Here is a 27,214-nt window from a genome sequence, read left to right as displayed (position 1 = left end):
CACAATCCTTCGTGTGTGTCTTTTATGCATTCATGTAGTTCCATGTTCTTGAGACCCTGAGCCGTTCATCACAGAGGTCATGTAGCTCACCTGTTCCCTGGGTAATAGAGTGAAGATGATCCTTCCTGGTGCCAACAATTCTAGTTTCCACATCTACATAAAAAGTTTTCATTTACATCACTGGAGATCAGACCTGCCTAGATATTTGCATGCACTCCACATTAGCAAGCAAAAGACCAGTTTTCTGAGATGGTCCAATATTCTAGCCATTACCCAGGATAAGTAATTGCTTGCTGGTCTATTTGAGCTGACAGTTAGGTTTACAGTGGGATATGTGGGAACTACCCAATGGGAAAATGTTTCTTAAAATCAAATGAATGGTTGCAGTTGCACAAAATCCAGAAACCTTGCTGTTTGACTTCTTTTTGGACTTCATAAACTCAGAAGTAAGCTTAATCCAAACTGGAGAAAGTTCTGATTGGCTTTGGTTTGATTAAATCCTTTTGGATTTTGGGTTCAGTTCAATGTTTAATCCCTACCTGGTAGGCCAACCAAGGACTGGCATTGACGGCATTCCTGGAGATATCTCTGAGATGAACCGTCCCACTCTCTCTAACGAGGAGGATGCCATGATTGCAGGAGGTTAACATGGGGGAGGAAAGAAAATGGGGGAAAAATGAGTGGGGGAACAAGAGATTGTCTAACTGGACATGTTGAAATTACAAGACAAAGCAGGCAGGAGGTAAGAAATTACTAATAGATATACTAATGAGAAGATTATTCAATGATGTCAGAGATGAGAGAGGACCAAGTCTAAGTTAGCTAGTCTTTCAATAGCCAGCAGATTGTTTAATAACAGATTTCTCCCAAACTACATAATTTTTTTGGGTGTTACGGAATTTTTTATAATTACCTTTTTTGTTGCAATTCGAGAACCCAGATGAGTTTACAAAGTCATTACTATAAAAGCCTAGGTACGTTCCCCCTGTAAAAGGTTAATAATTCACTTTTGTTATCTTTATGTGTTCTTATGCATATATTTGAATCTATGTGCATTTATGTTACATGTGTGCTTTCTGAAGCTGTCGGTACATTATCTGTCACCTCACTGCAATAGAATAGCATCTGTGGAAATGGAATTCTCTTCATGGGGTATGAACAACTTTCTCATGACATAAAAAAATTTTCAACTGCTATCGGTATGTAAATGTTTCAACGTAACTCAATTTAACATTTGAATAAATGTAACACTAGTTGATGAATCTGCATTATTATTACCTGGTTGGTATAAACAAAACACACATTGGGCGTCAGTGAGGGGATGTAGTTTCTCCCAGTGCTTTCCTGTGTATATCTCTGCGGATAAACGTACATATGTGACTTGTGCATCCTTTATGAAACAGATCTACAGATTGACAGCCGCAGCCATTTTATCAGTAGGGATTTGTTCTTTCTTTTATCTGTAGGTTTGGTTCATATGTGTATATGTCACATACATCTATGGGTACACTGCTTTACTGTAGTAACGAGAACAGAAAACCTAATAGTACCAAAGGTGTTGTCCATCTAAAAGGTTCATTTTACAAAGGAAGGACTGTACAAACATGTGCTTGAGTGTGTGTTTCCTCATGATTTTGGGTTCAAACAGTTTTAATAAAATAACTGAGATTTTAGGGTAAGTGTAGTATGTAAATTAAGGCTGGATTTAAAATCTGAAAAGGCTCCGCTACTTGCCTATGAAGTTCTTACAATGCATTGAAAGTACAGCTTATGTGTACTTGTGAGTGTATGCTTCAGTACAATGTATCTGCAAAGGCACACACCCACAAAGTACATATTTGTCTTTACATCTGTGGAAAATGTCAGTAAATAGTAAGTGTCATTTTTGATGCTTACCATGGTCCCAACGCTGTACGTTGCAGCTGGTGCAATAGTGTGGTGGTAGGGGTCAGCTGCTGCATAGACTCTGCCATAACTGAAATATAAGAAGAAGTACATATAACATACAGTAATCAACTCACTTCTACTGGTCATAGCAAACAACGTTCTGAGCGTTACAATTTTGACAGCCTTGTGCTCACGTAATCATTTCAACAACCCTCAAGGATCCCAGTGCTTACAGGTTAATGCACTGATTCTTGATTTTGGCCAGCAGAGAATGAACAAGACCAAGTGCAAAGCATAAGAAAATCTTTCAACTGTAATTTTCAACAATAGTCAATAAAACTGAAACTTTCAAAGTATGACCACCAGAATTTGGCATCAAACACAAGTGGCTAAAATGGTCTGATCTCAAGAAACTTGCACTCTATAACTGAAAACTCGCATTGCCAGTGAAGTTTACAACAATGAGCTGTTTTCGATCTATTGCAATTCTAACACAGTGTTGTTCTCCTCAAGTTAATGGCCTTAATATATATTTAGAATATTTCTTCAATGATAACAATGGTGGAATGAAGAATTTTACCACATGGTTCCACTTATACAATAGCTTCAAGCACTGCCACAGTACAGTAGTCACATTGAAAGAGCTAACTATAAATTATCTGCTAGAGGGCACTCCAATACAGAATTTTCATTTGAAATCTATTTCATGTGTACAGTTGACTGCTGTCACTGGAGGTTTTTCTACTGAACTTAACAATCTTTTCTACTTTTACTGAAAACAGCTAATATGTAAATTATATTTTCAAATAGGTCCTGATTCTTTTTGGAGTCTGACTCCTTAATGAGTGTGATTTATAAATGGGTTAAAGGCTTGCTCCAAATAGAAAACACAGGAATAGTAAATATCACTTCACTGAGTGCGCTAAAATAGGCCCATCAGGACTTGCATGGAAGGACTTTTCCTTAAACACAAAATGTTACTCGCAGATTGGAAGAGAGTGGTAATTTTTCCACATTTTCAGGATGGAGCCTCAAAACTTAAGCATTCACCTCGGGAATCAAGGTGTGGATGGCTCAGGACTTTCTGATTGTTGGGTACAATAGCTGGAAAATTGTGGGCAATGTCTACTGGAATTTCTGTCTCATGCTTGTAGTTGACCAGGTTTGCTAGTTAAAAGAATACATTTGTGAATTTACCTCAAGTTCATGTCAACAACAACAAACCACACATATATTGTGCTTTTATGGTGTTGAAATGGCCTCAAGCTCTTTATGTAATGGACGTTGAATAGAAGGAAGAGACAGGAGGAAAATTGACCAGACGTTTGATCAAAGAGGTGGTATTAAGGGCAGTCTTTTAAGGAAGTGGAGAAGTTTATGGAAAATATTGCAGGGAGTAGATCTACCCCTAAACAGCCGCAAGCAAATCCACCAATGGTAGGGTTGAAGGGAAAAAGGACGCAAAGAGGCCAGAGCTTAAAGAACGGAAAGGTTTTGATGGGGTAGTTGGCAGCAGAACATGCAGTTGTAGACCTGGAAAGAAGACACAGATAGGGAGGCCTTTACGATACATGAGAAAGGAAGATTTAAGCTGAAGACAGTGGTGTCTGAGAATCCATGTAGGTTGACGAGGATAAGGGTGACAGATATGCTGCAGTACTGTTTGTGGGAAGTAGAGTTTTGGATGAGTGTACACTAATAGCGTGTGAAAGATGAAAGGCAAATCAGGAATTCATTAGAATAATTGAATCTAAAATGGACAAAAGTCTGCTAATATTTTGAAGGTTACAATAATGTTGGTGGAGAAGATATGAAATTGATAGCTCAACTTGGGGTCAGTTGTTTGTATACCTTGCCTTTAAGAGAGTTCACCTTTAAGGATCACGGTGCTGGGGGCATACAATGTTGTGACTCTGCCTGGTAATTGATCTGCTTTCTGTCTGCAAGTTGCACACACTGAAATCAGTTATTTTGCCATAATATCTGCTTCATAACTTCAGATGTTTTTTACTGTCTTAAAAATCTAACTCAGAGTCAATCAATCAATCCTTGATGATTGATTGACCGTGAGATAATTATTATTATTAACATGGCATGGTGAATGGTAGTAGAAAATATGGTGCTAATGTGGCTCATTGTGCTTGAACAGTCAGCAAGTTAACCCAAGGTACAACACATGGTCTACAATCCTAAATCTAAAGTGTATAAGACAACCCTCAATCTCTTTGCCCATTGCAGTGTCAGAGTCAAAAATACATCTTGCTGGTAACCTGACAAATCTCTACCAAGAAGGCAGTTTAACTTACTTAAGAAAAGCAAATGATTGAGGTGTGTGCAAGGTCGTTGGCAAGCAAGGAACCAAGGGCAGCTCAAAGGCATATTGTCAGTATGTTCACACAATTCCTAAGTTTAAAATGGGACAGAGCAGAGTTTCTACCCAGACTTGTCCTGAAGATGGTGGGACTGTCCTCTGAAAAGACACTAGACAAAGTGGGGCTATGTTCTCTACAGTTTTGAAGAATTAGAGTTGATCTCATTGAAGCTACAACACACGTAAAGGGATAGTCAGGGTAGATGCAGGTAAGATGTTCCCCTTGGTTGGTGTGTCAGGAACCAAGGGGCCCAATTTAATGATAAGAAGGATGCCATTTAGGATCAAGATGAGAAGAGATTTCTTAAATGTGCAAACCTTTACAACCCTCTACACTAGAAGGCTATGGGAGCTCAGTCTTTGAGTATATTTAAAGCAGTGGTTGATATAGTTTTGATTGTCAGTGGCATGAAGGGTTTTAAGATAGGTTGAGTAAAGGTATTGAATTATTTTATCAGCCATGAACATAATAAATGGTGGAGAAGACTTCATGGGCTGAATGGCCTACTCTAATCTTCCTAACAAAGTAATGTTTAAATAGTGTTGAGAGTTGTGCTTTAACAGATTTGGGTGTGTCTGATGCAGAAAAACAAACCATTCAAATTTGTTCAGGAGTTAAGACCAAAAGTCCATCCAGAGTTAGCACATTGTGATTAACAACCAAAGAATCCTTCAAGATAAGGACATGTTAGAAGACAAGTTCAGAGTCAGATTTTGATTCATCGATTAGAATTCATGTAGTTCAGCCAGAAGCCTACAGAACTCACCAGACTACTTGCAGAGAAAGTGTTCCTTATAAAGTTTTCCAGATGGAGAACTAGCGAACAAAATTGTTGAGATGGTGATTGCATTCACCCTGCATAGAAGCTTTCCAGAAAGATTTGCTGAACAGTCTAAAGTTACATCAAATTGAAGAGCTCCTGAAGGAAGGATGGAAGTACTAAGTGATCTCTGCAGGTCAATCAAGCTTACTGGTCACGAGTACAAACTTGATGGTTGACACAATCGCTCCAAAACTCAAACAAAGTAAGACACGTGGGAGGTGCTGCCTTCTGCATGCACCAAGAAAATGCCCTTTTTTTAAAAAAGGTGGGTAACAGAAAAAGCTATTGGCAGAGGCAATGCATTAGAACAAAGGATGGTGTAGCTACAAAGAGGCGTGCACCAACCTAAACAGACGGAGTGTTTTCCAGCTACAATAAAGACCATCTGGTATCCAGCCTGAGGCAAACATATGAAGTGATCAACAAACTAGATTCTGATGATATCTACAATGAGAAAAAAACTGGTGAACATATTCTTCACACTGTCAATCTCATGGAAAATAGTAATATCATCATATGGTCAGAAGCAGGTGCAAAATTTAAATTATCATGTTTAGGCAACTCGTGACTATTTGCTACCAATTTAGGTTGAGACCTTGGCAAATGCCAATGTAAAACCCTCGTGAATTTGAGAAAATAATATGCAACCACAGACTTGGGAAGCCATGATGAAATCTCCAAACAGCAGACAATGGTTGACCAGTTCCATGTGCAGGATCAATGGGGCTGGAGTGCTAATACAATCAATCTGCCTGGATATCACAGACGTTCTACATCGTAGACATTGCTGGACCAGAAATCACAACTTCAACAGCATGCTGTGATCTTGGAGTCGATAAAGTGTGGCACTGGAAAAGGCACAGCAGGTCAGGCAGCATCTGAGTAGCAAGACAGCCAATGTTTATCAGTGACCTCGCATTGGCTACACTTTATGTCATCAGTCAGAGAGAGACCCATCAAAAACTGCAGCAGACTCATTAAAAACTCTTGCAGAACTGAGAATGGAATGATCAGACTATAAGACCATATGATATAGAAGTAGAATCAGGCCATTTGGACCATCAAGTCCACTCTGTCCCTCGATCATGGCTGATATGTTTCTCAACCCCATTCTCCTGCCTTCCTCCCTTAACCCTTGATCACCTTACCAATCAAGAACCTATCAATCATTTTTACTTAATGACTTGGCCTTCACAGCCCTCCGGAGGAATGAGTTCCAAAGATTCACCACCCTCTGGCTGAAGAAACACTTTACTTTCTTCTGAATTAGTGGAATTAAAAGCACTGCTCTCTGCTGGGCAAAATTGCAAGTGCAAGAAGAAAAGGCTGAATGACCAGCTCAGAACAAATCCAATCTCTGGGATGACAACATCTTGAAAAGAGACTTTGGCTCAGCTAACAAATATAAGTGGACAGGAAAGGAAGGAACAGGGCAATCTGGATCAATTCAATGAAACCGGGAGCAACTGTCCTGTAAAACAGGTCACACATAGCAGAAGCAGCTACAGAGACATTGGCTTGAGCTCCACTAAACAGTGCAGAAATGATAAATTTGCTAAGACAGGTGGAGATGCAGATCACACACAATAAGAAGCCGTACGTCATTCATAGTGCAGTCCTTTCAGAAATAGATCTCAGCAATGATACTCTAGAGAAAGCCAATCATTCACTGAGAAGAGAGGGTGAGGTGAGGACTAGGGACAGACAGTCAGTAAAACCGACAGGAGAGGGTGATGTGAGGACTAGCATCACCCAGAGGAGAGGGTGAGTTGAGGATTAGAGATGGGCAGCCAGCATTACCGACAGGAGAGGGTGAGGTGGGGACAAGAAACAGGCAGTCAGCAACACCAAGAAGAGAGGGTGAAGTGAGGACCCCCAGAGAAAAGCATACAGATCAGAGACAGAAATGGGATATAAAAATAAATTTTTTGTCATCTATGACAGCGCGGCCTCCCAGTCGTTCCTGTCTTCTATCACGGAGTCTTAGACGACAGAACAGGGGAGAGGCTGGACCAGCTGCTATCTCTAGATGAGCTGACTAAGGCCCTCGAGTCCTTCGAAAAGAATAGAACTCCTGGAAGTGACGGCCTACTGGTCGAACTCTATTCTGCTGTGTGGGACTTGATTGGCCAGGACCTGCTGGAGGTGTATGTCAGTATGCTTCGAGCAGGTACTATGAGTGAATCCATGAGGAAAGCCATCATCACCCTTATCTACAAGTGGAAGGGGGAGAGGGAGGAACTCAAAAATTGGAGACCAATCTCACTGTTGAATGCGGATTACAAAGTTCTGTCAAAGGTAATCGCCAACCAGGTCAGGTCTGCTCTGGGGTCAGTGATTCACCCTGACCAAGCCTGTGCTGCACCGGGCAGGAAGATCACTGACAGTCTCGCACTCCTCACGGATACGATCACCTACATGCAGGACAGAGGGTTGGACACCTGCCTGATCAGTCTGGACCAGGAGAAAGCCTTTGACAGGATATCACACAGGTATATGAGAGATGTTCTCTCCAAAATGGGCTTTGGGGAGGGAATCTGCAATTGGATCAGACTGCTCTACACCAACATTGTCAGAGCAGTCTCAATAAATGGGTGGAATCAGATAGCTTCCCAGTCAGATCTGGAGTCAGGCAGGGCTGCCCTCTCTCTCCTGCCTTGTTTGTGTGTTGCAAAGAGCAATTTGCCGAGTCCATCAGGAAGGATGCGAGCCTGAGGGGGGTGACTATTCCTGGCAGCGGGGGCCTGCAGGTTAAGGCCTCCCTGTACATGGATGATGTCGCCGTTTTCTGCTTGGATCCGCTGTCCATGCACAGACTCGTGTGCATCTGTGACCAGTTTGAACGGGCCTCGGGGGCCAAGGTAAACCGAGGCAAGAGCGAGGCCATGCTCTTCGGGAACTGGGCCAACCAATCCTCTATCCCCTTCACCGTCAGGACTGACCACCTGAAGGTGCTGGGTATTTGGTTCGGGGGGGCTGGGGCGTGCACCAAGACCTGGGAGGAGCGGATCAGGAAGATGAGACAGAAACTAGGCAGATGGGGGCAACGGTCGCTCTCCATCGTGGGAAAAAACCTGGTCATCAGGTGTGAGGTACTCTCAGTATTGCTATATGTGGCACAGGTCTGGCCTATCCCCAGGACCTGTGCCGCCGCAGTCACCCGGGCCATCTTCCAATTCATTTGGAGATCAAAGATGGACCGGGTCCGAAGAGACTCAATGTACAAAGACCGGTGCAATGGGGGAAAAAACACGCCCAATGCCACCCTCACCCTGATGGCCACCTTTGTGTGTGGCTGCATCAAGCTGTGCGTGGATCCCCGGTATGCAAACACCAAGTGTCACTACGTACTGAGGTTCTACCTGTCCCCGGTGTTGCGAAGGATGGGCCTGGCCTCGCTGCCGCGGAACGCTCCGAGTAGTTGGACCGTTCCGTATCACCTGTCCTTCGTGGAGAAATTTATGAGGAAAAACACCTTTGACCACAAGTCCATCAGGAAGTGGTCAGCACGTAGCGTCCTTGAGACCCTTCGGGAAAAGGAGAGGGCGGATCCTGTCGAGCGGTTCCCTGAGCAGACTGTCAAAGCCATTTGGCAGAATGCCTCATCGCCAGAACTTTCCAACAAGCACCAAGACGTGGCTTGGCTGGTGGTGAGAAGGGCTCTGCCTGTGAGATCCTTTATGCACGCCCGGACTCTCTGCCGCACCGAACGCTGCCCTCGAAGTGGCTGCGGGGGGGACGAGACTGTCACACACCTCCTTCTGGAATGTGCCTATGCAGAGGAAGTCTGGAGAGGAATGCAGTGGTGCTTGTCGAGGTTCGTCCCGAGCAGCGCCGTGACGCGGGACTCCATGCTCTACGGCCTGTTCCCTGGGACTCACACCGAGACGAACATTAACTGCGCCTGGAGGATCATCAACTCGGTGAAGGACGCTCTCTGGGCGGTCCGAAACCTGTTGATCTTCCAGCTGAAGGAGTTGACCCCGACTGAGTGTTGCAGACTGGCACATTCCAAGGTCCAAGACTACGTGTTGAGGGACGCACTGAAGCTTGGGGCAGCTGCCGCCAAGGCGCGGTGGGGAAAGACCACCGTGTAAGATCGGCCTGCCTAAAGAAGAACAGGGGGCTCATGCGGACGTTTTTTTGGGCTCTGCTGATGCCTCAGCCAAATATATGTATATGTACAAGATTGAAAAATGCACAGGATTGTAAATGTGAATGACAAGGATAAATGCGAATCTGTGTTTGTAAATATGGACATATGTATGGCATGATCAAATGTACAGACCATAAAATCATTCTATGAATAAAGTATATTTTTGAAATAAATAAAAAAAAATTTAAAAAAAGACAGCGCGGCCTCCCAGTCGTTCCTGTCTTCTATCACGGAGTCTTAGACGACAGAACAGGGGAGAGGCTGGACCAGCTGCTATCTCCAGATGAGCTGACTAAGGCCCTCGAGTCCTTCGAAAAGAATAGAACTCCTGGAAGTGACGGCCTACTGGTCGAACTCTATTCTGCTGTGTGGGACTTGATTGGCCAGGACCTGCTGGAGGTGTATGTCAGTATGCTTCGAGCAGGTACTATGAGTGAATCCATGAGGAAAGCCATCATCACCCTTATCTACAAGTGGAAGGGGGAGAGGGAGGAACTCAAACATTGGAGACCAATCTCACTGTTGAATGCGGATTACAAAGTTCTGTCAAAGGTAATCGCCAACCGGGTCAGGTCTGCTCTGGGGTCAGTGATTCACCCTGACCAAGCCTGTGCTGCACCGGGCAGGAAGATCACTGACAGTCTCGCACTCCTCACGGATACGATCGCCTACATGCAGGACAGAGGGTTGGACACCTGCCTGATCAGTCTGGACCAGGAGAAAGCCTTTGACAGGATATCACACAGGTATATGAGAGATGTTCTCTCCAAAATGGGCTTTGGGGAGGGAATCTGCAATTGGATCAGACTGCTCTACACCAACATTGTCAGTGCAGTCTCAATAAATGGGTGGAATCAGATAGCTTCCCAGTCAGATCTGGAGTCAGGCAGGGCTGCCCTCTCTCTCCTGCCTTGTTTGTGTGCTGCAAAGAGCAATTTGCCGAGTCCATCAGGAAGGATGCGAGCCTGAGGGGGGTGACTATTCCTGGCAGCGGGGGCCTGCAGGTTAAGGCCTCCCTGTACATGGATGATGTCGCCGTTTTCTGCTTGGATCCGCTGTCCATGCACAGACTCTTGTGCATATGTGACTAGTTTGAATGGGCCTCGGGGGCCAAGGTAAACTGAGGCAAGAGCAAGGCCATGCTCTTCGGGAACTGGGCCAACCAATCCTCGATCCCCTTCACCGTCAAGACCGACCACCTGAAGGTGCTGGGTATTTGGTTTGGGGAGGGCTGGGGTGTGCGCCAAGTCTTGGGAGGAGCGTATCAGCAAAGTGAGGCAGAAACTGGGCAGATGGAAGCTACGGTCACTCTCCATCACGGGAAAAAACCTGGTCATCAGGTGTGAAGCACTGTCATTGCTGTTATACGTGGCACAGGTCTGGCCTATTCCCAGAACCTGTGCCACTGCAGTCACCCATCTTCCAATTTAAATGGACGTCAAAGATGGACCGGGTCTGAAGGGACTCGCTGTACAAAGATCTGGGCAACGGGGGAAAAAATACACCCAATGCCACCCTCACCCTGATGGCCACCTTTGTGTGTGGCTGCATTAAGCTGTACGTGGATCCCCGGTACGCAAACACTAAGTGTCACTACATACTGAGGTTCTACCTGTCCCCGGTGTTGCGAAGGATGGGCTTAGCCCCGCTGCCTTGGAACGCTCCGAGTAGTTGGACCGTTCTGTATCACCTGTCCTTCGTGGAGAAGTTTATGAAGAAAAACACCTTTGACCACAAGTCCATCAGGAAGTAGTCAGCACGTAGTGTCCTTGAGACCCTTCGGGGAAAAGGAGAGGGCGGATCCTATCGAGCGGTTCCCTGAGCAGACTGTCAAAGCCATTTGGTAGAATGCCTCATCGCCAGAACTTTCCAACAAGCCCCAAGACATGGCTTGGCTGGTGGTGGGAAGAGCTCTGCCTGTGAGATCCTTTATGCACGGCCGGGCTCTCAGCCGCACCGCATGCTGCCCTCGAAGCGGCTGCGGGGGGAACGAGACTGTCACACACCTCCTTCTGGAATGTGCCTACGCAGAAGAAGTCTAAAGAGGAATGCAGTGGTGTTTGTCGAGGTCCGTCCTGAGTAGCGCTGTGACGTGGGACTCTGTGCTCTACGGCCTGTTCCCCGGGATGCACACTGAGACGAACATCAACTGTGCCTGGAGGATCATCAACTCAGTGAAAGACGCTCTCTGGGCAGTCCAAAACCTGTTGATCTTCCAGCTGAAGGAGTTGACCCTGACTGAGTGTTGCAGACTGGCACATTCCAAGGTCCAGGACTACGTGTTGAGGACGCGCTGAAGCTGCCACCAAGGCGCGTTGGGGAAAGACCACCATGTTACATCTGCCTGCCAAAGAAGAACAGGGGGCCCACGCAGTCATTTGGGCTCTGCTGATGCCTCAGCTAAATATATGGATATATGATTGATAAACGTACAGACCTGTATACAAAAATGATAAATTCTGATCTCTGTATGTAAATGTTTACGTATGTATGGTATGACCAACTGTACAGACCATCAAATTATTTTATAAATAAAGTATATTTTTGTAATAAGAAAAATTTATACTTAAGTGGGAGCAAGGATAAAATAAGACTAAAAGCTCCATATTTTATTTAGTTAAGTTTGTAGATCTTAGCTCATGATTGGCAAAACCTGAACTAAGTGGGAAATCCTGGCTATGACCAACTGCAGGTGTCGTCTCTGGCAGCAACTTGAGCTCTGTCTTTTGGAGCTTGAGGAGCAGCTAGGGGCAGTATGGTGTATTCATGAGTCTGAAAGGTTTGAGGATAGCATGTTTCAGCATGTGGTCACCATGCAGCTTAAAAAGATGAAGTCACATCTGAGACTGAGACTTGGATGGAAATTGGGCATGATTGGCATTCCTGGTTATAGGGTATTTAGATGAGTGGGGGTGACAGAAGAGAACTGGGTAGGATCCAAATATTGATCAGGTAATCAATTATAGCAGTGAGGTAGATTCATATCTTGGCAGGACCATCAAATGAGGCCATATGGGTTGTAGTTAAAGACACAAAAGAGACAAACATACTGGTGGTGTGCAGCATAGGCTTCCAAGAAGTCATGGATACATAGAGGATCAAATATGTCACCAATTTTCAGTAAAAACAATAGGACAGTAACAGGGAGGGAACAAAGTTGACTGTGTGGAGTTTGCACATTCTCCCCGTGTCTGCATGGCTTTCCTCTGGGTGCTCCGGTTTCCTCCCACAATCCAAAAAATCCACGCTAAATTGCCCATAGTGTTAGGTGCAGGGATAAATGTAGGGGAATGGGTCTGGGTGGGTGCGCTTCGGCGGGTCGGTGTGGACTTCTTGGGCCGAAAGGCCTGCTTCCACACTGTAAGTAATCTAAAATTCTTATTTTTTTCAAGTCTGTTATGGGATGTGAGCATTGCTGGATGGGCCAACATGTCTTGCCCATGGCAAAAGTGAGGACTGCAGCTGCTGGAGGTTAGAGTCAAGAGTGTGGTGCTGGAAAAGCATAGCAGGTCAGGCAGCATCCGAAGAGCAGGAAAATCAACGTTTCAGGCAAAAACCTGTCATTAGGAATGAGGCTGGGAGCTTGGGGGGGTGGGGGGTGGGGGGGGGAGTACCTGAGAATGCAATAGGTGGATGGAGATGGGGACAAAGGTGATAGGTTGGAGGGGAGGGTGGAGTGGATAGGTGGGAAGGAAGATTGACAGGTGAGACAGGTCATGAAGGTGGTGCTGAGCTGGAAGGTTGGAACTGGGATAAGGTAGGGGGAGTGGAAATGAGGAAACTGGTGAAATCCACATTGATGCCATGGAGTTGGAGGGTCCAAAAGGCAGAAGATGATGCGTTCTTCCTCCAGGCATCAGATGGTAAGGGAGTGGCGATGGAGGAGGCCCAGAACCTGCATGTCCTTGGTGGAGTGGGAGGGGGAGTTGAAATGTTCAGTCCATGGGGCAGTGGGGTTGATTGGAGCAGGTGTCCCAGAGATGTTCTCTTAAGTGCTCTGTGAGTAGTTACCCATCCCCACATGCCCTTGAGAAGATGGTGGTGAGCGGCTATCATGAACCAGTGCAGTGTATGTATTGCATCTAGGAGAATCTTTTAGCCAGTCAATAGAATACTCAACAAGTGAAGAGGCAATTCTAACATTTGGAAATGAGCCCAAGTGGAAGACATAATAATAGGAGAGCATTCTGGTGATAGTAAGCATAACCCAGTTCGATTTAAGTTTGTTCTGGAAAATGATAAGGATGAGCTGGGAATAAAACTTCAACACTGTGGAAAAGGTAATTTTCCTAAAATAAGATATGGTTTGGCACAACTTGACTGGGAGTAGCTACTAGCAGATAAAACAGTGTTCAAGCAGTCGGAGGCATTCAAGACTAAAGAACCCTGGATGAAAAAGGACGTAAAGATTAAGGACTAAGAAAAATAAAAGAGAAGCTATGGCAGATACATCTTTGAGGGATTATTGAGGAAGCTGAGGTTGCTATTTTTTGGAGAAGCAAAGGTTGAAAGGGGCAGGAGTAGAGGTATATAAGATTGTGAGGGGCTTAGTTAAGCTGGTAAGAAGATACTTTTACCATTCGTAGAGTGGTCAATAGCCAGGAGACATAGATATATGGCCAGTAGTAGGAGTCCAAGATGACACAGAGGGAAAATTATTTTCTTACTCAAAGGGTGGTGAGAATATGGAATTCCCAGCCTGAAAGTGTGTTTGTGTCAGAAACTCATGAAATATTTAAGCAGTATTTCAATATTTGCTTGCATTTCCATAGCATGTAGGGCTATGGGTCAAAGGGTGGAAAATGAGATTAGTGTAGTCAGATCTTGATTGACTGGCACAGGCGTACTTGCTGAATAGCGTCCCTCTGAGCTGTAAATGTCTATGAGTGTATAACAGTAAATGCCAAGAAGATTTGAACAATTTGAAACAGTTGGAATCATAGAATCCCTCAGTACAAAAAGAGGCCATTCAGCCTGGTTCTGTGATAGTCTCACGTGCTGTACTGCAGCAGCCAGGCTGATGCTGGTATTTCAAACCAAGTATAGAGCCAATATCAGCCATGTAGGAATCCAGCTTATCCCAGTATCAAATTGTGATTTGTACGACTAATTATTCCATGTTAATGCATATTATTAAATTAGAGAAGATTCTGAAAACAATTACCAGGATGTTGACTGAATTGGAGGGTTTGGTATGTAAAAATCGACTGGAGAGTCTGGGACTTTTTCACTGGAGTGTAGGAGATTGAGGGGTGACCTTATAGAGGTTTATAAAATCATGAGGGGCACAGAGAAGCTGATTAGGAATGGTCTTTTCCCAAGGCTGGGGTAGTTCAAAACTAGGAGGCAAATTTTAAGGGGAGAAAGTTTTACAAAGGACAAGAGGGGCAATGTTTTTACACAGACAATGGTTTGTATATGGAATGAACTGCCAGAGGAAGTGGTGGATGCAGGTACAGTTGCAAAATTTAAAAGACATTTGGACAAATACATGAAAAGGAAAGGGTTAGAGCGCTATGGGCCAAATGCAGACAAGTGGGACTAGTTTAGTTTGGGAACATGATTAGCCTGGATGAGTTGGACCAAAGGGTTTACTTTCATACTGTATGAGTCTATGACTCCAAACAGGTTTAACGTGGTTTAAGTTGCAGTTAGATTGGTAAATTGGGTTACTGCTGTGGCATTATACTGTTTGAATATTAATGGAAAAATGTATTTCTGCGAAATTCTATTACCTGCCATTTTAATAGAGGGAGTAATTTATTTAAAATAAACATGTTAATGCCTCAGTTAAAGTAGCAAAATAATTTGATACGGCAGGCTAATATTCACACAGTGTGAAATTGGCTGTGATTAAAAATTGTTTTTCCTTCTTTGGACTTCATGTGTCACAAGTAAATATTCATAAAAGAGTTAGGCTCAGAAATTGGAGATATTGCACCAAATTTACCAGAATGTACAAAATTGAAGGTATAGATATTGTTGTAGAGGACTGCACCAAAATACAGAGAAGGATAAACAGGTTTGCTGAGCAGACAAATGCTAAATTAACCACGATACAGAAAATTGTGAGGTGGTTCATTTTACTTGGAGGAATAAGGAGGCCAACTTGCTCTACTGAAGGAATGAAACTAATTTTTATGGAGGCTTACACAGAGTGAGGATTCGGCATACACACATCATTAAAAACAGCTATAGAAACAATACAAATTAGGGTTGCACAGTTCCTCAGTGGTTAGCACTGCAGCCTCTCAGTGTCAGGGACCCACGCTCGATTCCACTCTCGGGCAACTGTCTGTGTGGAGTTTGTACGTTATCCCCATGTCATCGAGGTGCTCCAGTTTCCTCCAATAGTCCAATGATGTGTAGGTTAGGTGGACTGGCCAAACTAAATTGCTCATCATGTCCAGGGATGCGCAGATGAGGTGGGTTAGCCATGGGAAAAGCAGTGTTATAGGGATAGGGTAGGGGGGATGGGTGTGAATGGGATGCTCTTCGCTGGGTCAGCATGGACTCTGTGGGCTAAATGGCTTACTTCCACAATGTAGGGGATTCTATGATATCAATAGTGCTAGAAATAGTCAAAACAAAGTCCCTGTTCTCATTTAGAGTCTTAAGGCTGAATTGTTTTGTGGTTGTGTGTGTACAATTTGGTCCCGACCCTGTAAAAATGAATACCAAAGCACTGGAGAAAGTACAAGAAGAGATTTATGAATCTATCAGAATTGAGAGGTTGAAACTATGAAGAAAGGTTGAACAAGTTGTTTTTTTTTTCTTCAATTTCAGCAAATAGGTTTAGGGTGAGAGGGGAAAGGTATAAAAGAGACTTAAGGGGCAACGTTTTCACGCAGAGGATGGTACGTGTATGGAATGAGCTGCCAGAGGATGTGATGGAGGCTGGTACAATCTTTCACCTCTCAACCTAAACCTATGTCCTCTAGTTCTGGACTTCCCCACCCCAGGGAAAAGACTTGCCTATTTATCCTATCCATGCCCCTCATGATTTAAAAAACCTCGAAAAGGCTACCCCTCAGCCTCCGATGCTCCAGGCAAAACAGCCTTAGCCTATCAATCCCTCCCAAAAGCACAAATCCTCCAACCCTGGCAACATCCTTGTAAATCTTTTCTGAACCCTTTCAAGTTTCACAATATCCTTCCGATAGGAAGGAGTCCAGAATTGCATGCAATATTCCAAAAGTGGCCTAACCAATATCCTGTAAAGCTGCAACATGACCTCCCAACTCCTGTACTCAAGACTCTGACCAAGAAAGGAAAGCATACCAAACACCTTCTTCACTATCCTATCTAACTGCGACTCTACTTTCAAGGAGCTATGAACCTGCACTCCAAGGTCTCTTTGTTCAGCAACACTCCCTAGTACCTTACCATTTAGTGTATAAGGTGAAAGTGAGGACTGCAGATACTGGAGATTAGAGTCAAGATTAGAGTGGTGCTGGAAAAGCACAGCAGGTCAGGCAGTATCCGAGGAGCAGGAAAATCGATGTTTCGGGCAGGAGGCCTTCATCAGGAATGAGCATCAGGAATTAAGTGTATTAGTCCTGCTCAGATTTGCTTTCTCAAAATGCAACACCTCGCATTTATCTAAATTAGACTTTATCTGCCACTCCTTAGCCCATTGGCCCATCTGGTCAAGATCCCATTGTAATCTGAGGTAACCTTCCTCTCTGTCAACTACACCTCCAATGTTCATATCATCTGCAAACTTACTAAGTATACCTGTTATGCTCATATCCAAATCATTTATATAAATGAGGAAAGGCACTGGAATAAGACACTGATCCTTGTGGCACTCCACTGGTCACAGGCCTCCTGTCTGAAAAACAACCGTCTATCATCACCCTCTGTTTTCTACCTTCAAGCCAGTTCTGTATCTAAATGGCTAGTTCTCCCTGTATTCCATGAGATCTAAACTTGCTAACCAGTCTCCCATGGGGTACCTTGTCGAACGCCTTACTGAAGTCCATATAGATCACATCTACCACTTTGCCCTTATCAATTCTCTTTGTTGCTTCTTCAAAAAATTCAGTCAAGTTTGTGAGATATGATTTCCCACGCACAAAGTCATGTTGACTATCCCTAATCAGTCCTTGCCTTTCCAAATACATGTACATCCTGCCCCTCAGGTTTTGCTCCAACAACCTGCCCACCACCGACGTCAAACGCACTGGTCTACAGTTCCCTGGCTTGTCCTTACCACCTTTCTTAAACAGTGGCACCACATTAGCCAATGTCCAGTCTTCCGACACTTTACCTGTGACTGTCAATGATGCAAATATCTCAGCAAGAGGCCTAGCAATCATTTCCCTAGCTTCCCACAGAGTTCAAGGGTACACCTGATCAGGTCCTGGGGATTTATCCACTTCTATGCATTTCAAGACATCCAGCACTTCTCCTTGTAATATGGACGTTTTTCAACATGACTGAAATACTACTCGAAATTTAAATTTCTACACACCATGGTTTACTTTCACTAACCAGCAAACATCATGTCTGTTTTGAATTAAAATAAGTGCATCTAAGTATAGGCCTTTCAAAAATTAACACAAGTTCTTTCATTTCACTATCTTTCACATTTTCTAACAAGTCGAATTATTTTAATGTCAGTGGATTTCAATATGACTTGCATTTTTACCACTCCAAGTCAGTCATCTGTCATCAGGGAACTGATATTCTGTGTTCTACGATCTTAATCGCCTGATGAAAGAGCAGTGCTCTGAAAGCTAATGCTTCCAAATAAGCTGGTGTTGTGTGTTTTTTTAACTTTGTACACCCCAGTCCCACACTGGCACCTCCAAATCATGAACCATTGAGTAACCAGTTCAACCTGTAATCAATACAAGGTAATCCTTTTTTTCAAAGTGTATACAATGGTCAAAAAACATTGCAGAGGCCCCTCTACAATGGAGCTCATTTGGGGTTCCCTTTCTACTGATCTCTGAAGCTTGCACGCTGAGTGCAACCTGTGCAATCTGTGCTAAACATAACTACACTGCATTCCTTATGCTCGCATGAAGTTAGTTCACTCTGATAGCAATGAACTGTGGAGAACTGTGTAATAAAACATAAAGATTATCTCAGTACAACAGGACCTTGATTAGATGGGCCAATAAGTCGAGGAGTGGAAGATAGAGTTAAATTTGATAAATGTGAGGTGCTGCATTTTTGGAAAGGCAAGACAGGGCAGGAGTTATACAGTTAATGATTGGGCCCTGGGAGTGTTGCCAAACAAAAAGACCTATGGGTGCAGGTGCATAGTTCCGTGAAAGTGGAATCGCAGGTAGACAGGGTGACGAAGAAGGCATTTGACATAGTTACCTCCATTGGTCAGTGCCTTGAGTAAAGGAGTTGGGAGGTCATGTTATAGCTGTACAGGTCATTGGTTAGGCCACTTTGAGAATACTGCATTCAATTCTGGTCTCCCTGCTGTAAGAAGAATGTTGTGAAACTTGAAGGGTTCAGAAAAGATTTACAAGCATTTGCTGGGATGGAAGGTTTGAGCTACAGGGAGATACTGAAGAGGCTGGGGCTTTTTTCCTTGGAGCATCGGAGGCTGAGGGGTGACCCTATAGAGATTTATAAATTCATGAGGGGCATGGTGTGAGAGCCCAAAACTCAAGAGCATAAGTTTAAGGTGAGAGGAGAGAGATTTAAAAGGGACCTGAGGGAAACTGTTTCACACAGAGGGTAGTGCGTGTGTGTGGAATGAGATGTCAGAGAAGTGGTGGTGATAGTACAATTACAACATTTGAAAGGCATTTGGATGGGTATATGAATTGGAAGGATTTAGTGGAATATGGGCCAAATGCTGGCAAATGGGACTAGATCAGTTTAGGATATCTGTTCAGCCTGAATGAGTTGGACCGAAGGGTCTGTTTCCGAGCTGTTTACTCAATGATGCTGTGTCTCTGTTGCTTTCCAGTTCTACCCAGGGAAAGGTGGGCTTCATCGACTGAGTTACTTGAACACATAAATAACACAGAGATGTATGTTGCTTTAAACTTAGAACAAGCCATACAGAATCAGGTTTTTAGATTTAATCCACACAGAGTTAACTGGTCATTCCAGATTGAAAAACCATTAAACTAGTAACTGAGACATACTTGACTTGTATACTTTTTCCCTTTTGTCATGCCTGTACAGAGGAGCAGAAAATATCTGTTCTTGAATACTTTTCAGTGAACTATGTTAGAATATTTGCATGACAGATGTCTGTTGAGAATCAGATTGAGCTCATCTGGTCTTCAGGCACCTAGACATAATAATCACAAGAATGACTACTTAGGGATAAACCCTGGAGAACTGCTGGTACCTTGTGGAACAATACTCAAGTAAAGAGTTGTCACTGCTGAGAAAGGAAGTCAAGGAAACAAAAGGAAAGAAACTGGCAAATAACGGGAAATAAATTGTCAGTATAACTTCACAGAGTTACAGCTTCTGAATAAACGTGACAGAATGCTAATTTCTTTTGAGGAGCTAGCAATGAGTAAAATCCTTTCTCGACTTTTGTTATCCCAAGGATTGAAAACTAGCTTTAAGATCATCTGAACTGTTTGGTCCCTATCTTTGAATGTAACCACAGTTTGGAAGAGTCTAGATAATTTCGTCTTTTCACTGTGACCATGTTATAGCCGATAAATAACTCTTAATTGTACATTTGTTCTCAATCCATTTAAAAACCACAGCTTTGCCTTTAGCTGACTCTTTTGACAGAATCCACTGACCTCACTGATAAAAATAAATGAGAGTTCTGGGAAGGCCCATGCCATCAGTTACAGCAGAATTCTGCAGTTTCATCCGTTTTTGTTGAAGACAAAACTTTTAAAAACATTGAATGTATTGATCCGAATGATTGCCAGCATACAAGACAATATTATGGATGCTTCTTTAAAGTGACAGACTGCAAATGAGGTCGGTGTGCTGCAGTTAACAAGGCTAGAGCAAATAACAAAGCAGCCCTTGCCCAGAAATAGGGCATTCTGAAGGAATCAAGTCAACCGTGCTACCAGTGATGTAATTCATTGAATGTTGTACGCATTTAATTCAAGCATTTTTCTGCTTAAGAGAATTTATGTGAAAGGGTAAATGGCTGGGATAGTTTAAAAGAAGGAAAGCACCCATATTCGAATAAATCAATTTTTAAAAAAATCTGGGCAAACCATTTAAAATGGTGCATCCTTCAAACTGGCAAACTTACTCAGTGTGATACAGTCAGCAATGTCTCTGAAGGAACATTGCTGTCTTAAAAGGACGAACCGAAACATGGCATAGAAAGTGTTAGACAAAGTAAAGATATATCTAAAGTCTGTTTCTATTTGTGCCAAAGCTGTATGGAGATTTTGAAAATAAGACGTGAACCAATTACATTTCATAACAAACCTGAAATGAGGTAAAATGGATAGGCTGATTATTTCCCTGCTCACCATTTCCGCTTTTTTTTTGAGTAACAGACATAGCATTTGTCCTTTGGCACAGTTCCTGATTCCAAACATTCTTGGCAAATTATAGTTACTGCCTCCATTGCTCCTTTAGCATTCTTGGATGGCTCGCCCTCCAGGAACAGTGATTTCAAATTGGACTTCTAGGCAAAAAATCTTGCTGTAGGTATGGCTTTCTATCGAATATTTATCTCCTGTCATGACTTGGTCACACTTACATTTCCACATTCCTGTTCCTTTACAAACAGTTACACAATATCTAGATTTATCACATGAAAGATTTCTGTAAATGAAGGTGTGAACCCATGTCCACATTTTGCATTTCCATTTTTAAAGTCCTGACATTAAGAACTGCAATTCTGTCAATGCATTCACAACTTTTTGCCTTGCTGTCAACATTATTCACAACAGAAACTATTCTGAAGCCTGGATTTGTGCAAAAAAAAAACTTTCATGTCTTCAAATAGAGATACTGAAATCACTCCAAAGACAATTTCCTTGCAATTCTCTTCATTGGTTTTTGCCTGAAGTCACTGACTGCCAACAAAATGACTTAAGAATGTTTTGGTTCTTCTCCAAAACAATATCGAGAAGAATATGGTTGCCAATTGTTAAAGCTTTGAGGGACTGTAATAGATTGAAAAATTGTAAGTCTGCAGACACAGTCATCAAGTCATAAACACGCTCGGTATGTGATGTAGATCAAAATACAAAAAAAAAATAGCCTTTTTGAGGAGAAGTATATTGACTGTATAATGGAAAACATGAAGCTCTGACAACATTAGGCAGTGAAGTTGTTTCTATCCTGTGACCATTTCTGTGTGTTTTAATGTAAACCCTACTGGGAGCCTTATGTACACACTCTTGGGAGTTTACAAGGAATTCATAAATACTGATATTTATTAACATATTTTGATATTTTTTAAACACTTAAACAGGAAGAAAGATTGTTTTAATTTTTGTTTAATAATATTTATCATTGTCCTAGGTTATGAGCAGATTGTAATCAATCGAATGAACTCTAATTTATCAAGTATCCTCTATCATTCTTAAATTGTCATCAGTTCGCTGTGATAATGACATGGTCAAATTCATTCTTGATGTTTATGTTATTTGGAACCTGTAATAAAAATCAAATTGATGGCAATCTTTCCTAATATTTAGAATGGTACATCTGATCTTATCTGCAGATTAGATCATTAATCTTAGATTGCTATTCCAATATTTACATTGTGACATATCAGTTGTAACATTTAAATGATCAGAAAACTATAGTAATCTTCACAGTGCCCGGAACTGCATCAAGTAGAATCTCTATTTTTGTCAGATAATTTGATGTTTCCAGCAGTGAATGAGGGAACATTCTCACAAATTGAATTGAAGAATATGGTTTGCAAACAATCTTCTTTAACTTACCCAGTCCATCCACATCTTCTACCAGCACATTATATTCCATGCAAATCAGTGAAATATTTGAGACAATCCTATTGGAATACACATTTCCCTGGGGAGCTAGAGGGGTGAGGAATAGCTTTCAGCTCAGTACGAGGTTGCACTTGAAATATGGTTCCTTATTGTTTGAAATGTGTAAAAATGTTCTTATTACAACCTCTTACCCATGAAATTCCACGTGGAAAAACCACTTTCACAAAGAGGAGACACAAAGGTTACAAGACAAAGGAAGATTTCTATGACCACAGAGGAATTTCTTGTTTCAAATATTTTCCCAGAGCTTCTTCAGAAGCAAGTGCATCGTTCTCCCTCAATTAGTAGCAGCAGCCAATAAAATAACCAACTTCATAATCCCAATCACATCAGGGACTCAACTATTCACACAAACAGTGAATGAAGGTTGGTGGAAAAACAAATTCCTTTTTTCCACTGGCTTTCTAGAAAAGCCAATAATCACTAATGGAACGTTACAAATTTATTACTGGTGAAAGTGACACTTGATTGAATATTACTGGGTGCGTAAATATGTTTTTTATATCATATTAGCAGCTTGATTTTCATTGCCATCATCTTTTGCCATATTTTATTTATTTTGTCAGTAGGAATATAGGACAATCAAACTGCAATCTTTGTTAAATGACTTCTGAACAGCAGAAGGCAGAAGATATGCTTACATAGAATTCGAGGCATGGTTGCAGACACATTAGTCCAAATTGTTACTGCCCGGGGTTCACTCTCTTCTCATCCTCATCTAACCCTGTCACTATCACCTTGTATTCCATTCTCACTCATTTACATATCTCATTTCACCTTACATCCCTTGATTTTTTTTTGGAGGTGGGACTGATCCCAGTAACATTTTATTTTGCACCCCACTACTTCAGTTGAAGCCTTCAGTTAGCAAGTAGTACTTGATGCAGAAACCAGGATAACAATTGATTGAAGTAGTTTAGTAACAAACTCATGCTCAGCTAGTAGCTATGAGTTGCTTTTTGGACCTGATCAACCTGACTGAGGTTCCCATTGCACAGTGATCTTCACTGGCTGATTTAAAACTTTGCAAACTAGTTGTTATTTGAATCTGAACTCTGGATTAAACCAAGTAACCACTATGATGTGTGTATATTAACACATCAAAATGTGGTCTGCCTTTTGCCAGATGGTGAACTGCCTTGCAATCAGAAATCTCACACTTGGGGTCTACTCAGCCCCGAAGATAGACAAAGATTGTCTCAGTGCTATTGCCAATGCAGCTATCGGTGGTCAACTGGTCAGTGTTTCCCATTAAAGTCCACTTATGTTCCAGGTCATGTCATTCTATGCTGCTGTCATTGTTAGTTTACTTCACAACCTACAAAGCAGGAACAAAAAAATGAGATTCTACTCTATTTCAGTTTAATTAATAATAAGGTTGAAGGCGTTTTATTCAAACTTCGGATCAGTAGTAGGCCAATCACACTCCAGACCTGTACTGCCATTCGAGAACATGGCTGATCATCTACCTCAACACCTTGCTCCCATGCTATCACCATATACTTGATGTCAATAGTACCTTGAAATCTTCAATTTGTGTTTGAACGTATTCAAAGAGTAAGCTTAGACAGTTCTCCAGAGTTCAGAATCTCAGCTTCCAAGTGAAGAAATTCCTCCTCAACTCAGTTTGAGATGGTTTGTCCCTAATTCTGAGCTTATGTCCCTTGCTTCTAGTCCCCACAGCCACAGCAAATGTCTTTTTTTTCATCTAACCTGTCCATCTATCTCTTTGAGGACATCAAAAATTGCAATGAGACCCACCCCTTTGCCCAGTCTTCTTAACACTAGGGGCTACATGTCCAGTGTCCTCAATCTCTACTCAGTGGAGAGTTCTGCAATTCCCTTGCTCATTACTAACTCCACCTGTATGGTAGCTTTCAGTGCGTAATGAACAAGGACACTAGGTCCCCTTGTACTTCAACTCTCACTACTTAAGAAATACTTTACACTTCTGTTCCTTCTAGCAATGTGAACAACCTCCTCTGTATCCATATAAGACCCTATCTGCCCTATCTTGCCCACTGACCCAGCACCTCCAAATCTCATGATGACTGTTTGCATCCCCCTCACAACTCACATCATCATCCATAAACTATGTTCGATCCCCAAGCATAAATTGTGAACAGCTTGGGCCCAAGCATTGATCTTCATGGAGCTCCAGTAGTTATGGCCCAACCTAAGAATAACCCAGTCATCTTTCCTGTTAACCAATCTTCAGTACATGCCAGTACATTACCTCCTGTCCCATATGCTCTAATTTTGTTTGTTAAAACTCTTGCATGGGATCTTATGAAACTTCAAATATATCACATCCATTGGCTGTCCACAGGGAGGAGACACTCTTTCAAAATTAGGATCACCTTTTTTGGATAGATAAGGACTTCTGTTTTCTCTCTGAGGGTTGTGCAGCGTTGGAACTATCTGCCTTAGAAAGCCGTGTAAGAGGGATCATCAAACATTTGTAAGATGGAAGTAGATAGGTTATTGTTAGGCAAGGGATTCAACAGTTATCGGGATTAGATAGGATTTTATTGAATGGTAGAGCAGGCTTGAGAGTCTGAATGATCTATTTCTGCCACTATTTTCTATATTCATATGATGACCTTTGTCTACTCTGCTCGTAGCATTCACAATAAAACTTCCATCAAGTTTGTCAAGCATGACTTTCCATTCATAAATCCTGATTGCTTTTCCCAATCAGATTTCTATTTTATAAATATCTGGTTATCACATTCTTTAGTGGACTCTATATTTTTCCTACAACTGACAGTTGGCGAATAGGTTGGTGGTCCTTTCTTTTCTCTCTGTTTCCTTTCCTCAACGGTGGAGTTACATTTATAACTGCCCAATCTGGAGACACCACTCCAACATCTAAGAGAATCTTGACAGATGATCACCAATGCACCCACAATTTAAATGGCCACCTCTTTCAATAGTTTGTGATGCATTTTATCAGGTCTTGGGGCTTTGTTAACTTATAGTCCCATTAATTTCTCCAATACTACTTTATGAAAAACAAATCCGTCAGTTCCTCGTTCTCACTAATGCCTTGTACTTTATTGTTTCTGGGAGATTTTTTGTTTCTCCCTCAGTGAAGACAGATGCAAAGCTATTTTTGACATTCTTCGCTATGTACCATTAGAAATTATCCTGACTCTGCCTGCAGTGGACCCCATTTGTCTATGTTTTTCTTCCTTTTTACATTCCTATGCTTCTTGCTAGTTTACCTTTATTTTTACCTTCTTTTGATTTTTTTTTTTGGTTCTGCTTTGTCTAAATTCTAAAATGCTCCCAATCCTCAGATATACCAACACAAAAGCAAAATACTGCGGACGCTGAAAATATGAAATAAAAACACAAGACGCTGGAGCTGCTTTACAGGTATGGCAGCATCTGTGGAGAGACAGAAAGAGAGTTTACATGAGTCTAATAGGGGTTCCAAAGAAGAGTCACATTAGACTTGAAGCATTAACTCTGTTTCGTGTTCCACAGATTCGACCAAATGTGCTGAGTATCTCCAACACTTCCTGCTTTTTAATAAATTTATAACCTCCTTCTTTCATCTATTACGATCCTTAACTTCCTTTAGTAGTTATAGTTGATTCACTTTCCATGTTGGATTTTTTTATATTATTACAAATCATGTATCAATTCTTTCAGTCGTAGCCAATGCCTGACCACCATCATGTTTTTTAATGTATTTTCTCAAGCTACCACAAGCAACATTCCCCTCCTGCCTTCAGTTTCCTTAGGTTTAAGGGAATGGGTTTTGATTGAACTATATAGTTCCCAAAATTAAAGGAAAATTCAAGCATATTTCGGTCAATTTTCCCGAAAGATTAATCTACAAGGTGATGAATTAACCCTTTCTCATTGTATGATTCTACATCTAAAAACAGCATGTATATATTCCTCTAGGTAGTCAAAGCCAGTTTTTACCACTCACAGGTTTTCCTATTTTTCAGATTTAATTTCCAGCGTAAAACTTTCGAGTGATGGGTTCCCAAAAAAGAGGAAGAAAAACAATTTAAAATAGTTTGAACATTGCTAAAACTCAAAACCACATGGAAAAGGCATGAACGGTTTATCCCTAACCCTGAGATGGTGGGGTTAAAATGTAAGGCAGAATATAAGATAGGTGACATCATAGCTGGGCCTGTTATTAAGTTTCATTCACGTCAACAGGCACCAATATGATAATCTTCATTTAGAGCAACAATTCAACATGATTTTTAATTCCTTTTTGTGAAAAACCTAACTTTATTACTATCGCATCAAGCACTTATTCTATCATGAAGATATGATAATGAAAGAGGTTTTGTGCAGGAGAAAGTTGTGATCCTGATCTTTCTACATAATGCTTTGGTATTGACTTGAGCCAGCCTTTGATTTATCACGTCAGATCTTAGGGAATTATCTGTGTGGCAACTACTAGAGTACCATGGCTTTGTAACAAACAAAGAATTGCTGTCATTTAAAAGAATATTGCCCTTACCGCAGAATTTAAAGATGATCCAGATTACAGCACAATTGCTCCTTTACCAGCTGACAATTGGATTCAGAGATGCACACTCACGGCATCAATGGCAATATGGTTATAACTTAAAATGCATTTTACAATGCAGATCCTGCTCATTTCCAGATGTAATAATCTGTTTGGAAAAGCATGTTTTGTTTGCTGCATTCTCAGCCAGGAGTGAAAAAGGTAGAAGCTGCAATTTTCGAGTATCACACACCAAAACGTACCTCCAAGTCAGTACCGAATCTCAGGGTTAAAGTGACAGTGATAAACTGCTCAAGTTTTGGTCCAGCAGTTTATGACAAATGTATGCTATCAGTGGGAGGCCTTGACCACTGGCCAGACATATTCAGAAACCATGGGCGTACTGCCCACAATCTGTAATCTGCTAAAATTCATGGTTGAAAAATTGTAGACAATGCGACCTGCAATGTGGACAGCCAGTGGTCCAGGCTGTTCATGGATTTGTTTTCATTCATAAAATCTGGCTTCTGGATGTCAGCTCTTCTTTTCAGT

General features: G+C 42.1%; 1 protein-coding gene across 23 annotated transcripts in view; it reads right to left on the bottom strand.

Moving 5' to 3' along the window:
- The window catches only part of rbfox3a (RNA binding fox-1 homolog 3a), a 1,527,015-nt gene that overhangs the window by 8,743 nt on the left and 1,491,058 nt on the right, over window positions 1–27,214 (bottom strand). For 18 of the 23 annotated variants that reach the window (XM_072558494.1, XM_072558496.1, XM_072558499.1 and 15 more), the window contains 3 exons: window positions 1,897–1,975; window positions 1,279–1,356; window positions 540–612 (listed from right to left, as the gene is read on the bottom strand). In XM_072558494.1, the coding sequence (XP_072414595.1) occupies window positions 540–612; window positions 1,279–1,356; window positions 1,897–1,975 (230 nt within the window). The remainder of the gene's footprint in view (window positions 1–539; window positions 613–1,278; window positions 1,357–1,896; window positions 1,976–27,214) is intronic. The other 5 variants (XM_072558486.1, XM_072558502.1, XM_072558501.1 and 2 more) reach the window with 3 other exon arrangements.

The sequence above is a fragment of the Chiloscyllium punctatum genome, chromosome 39, assembly GCF_047496795.1.
Source record: "Chiloscyllium punctatum isolate Juve2018m chromosome 39, sChiPun1.3, whole genome shotgun sequence".
NCBI classification, from domain to species: Eukaryota; Metazoa; Chordata; class Chondrichthyes; order Orectolobiformes; family Hemiscylliidae; genus Chiloscyllium; species Chiloscyllium punctatum.
Note: the sequence above shows the minus strand (reverse complement) of the source record. Positions and strands in the feature narration are given on the sequence as shown.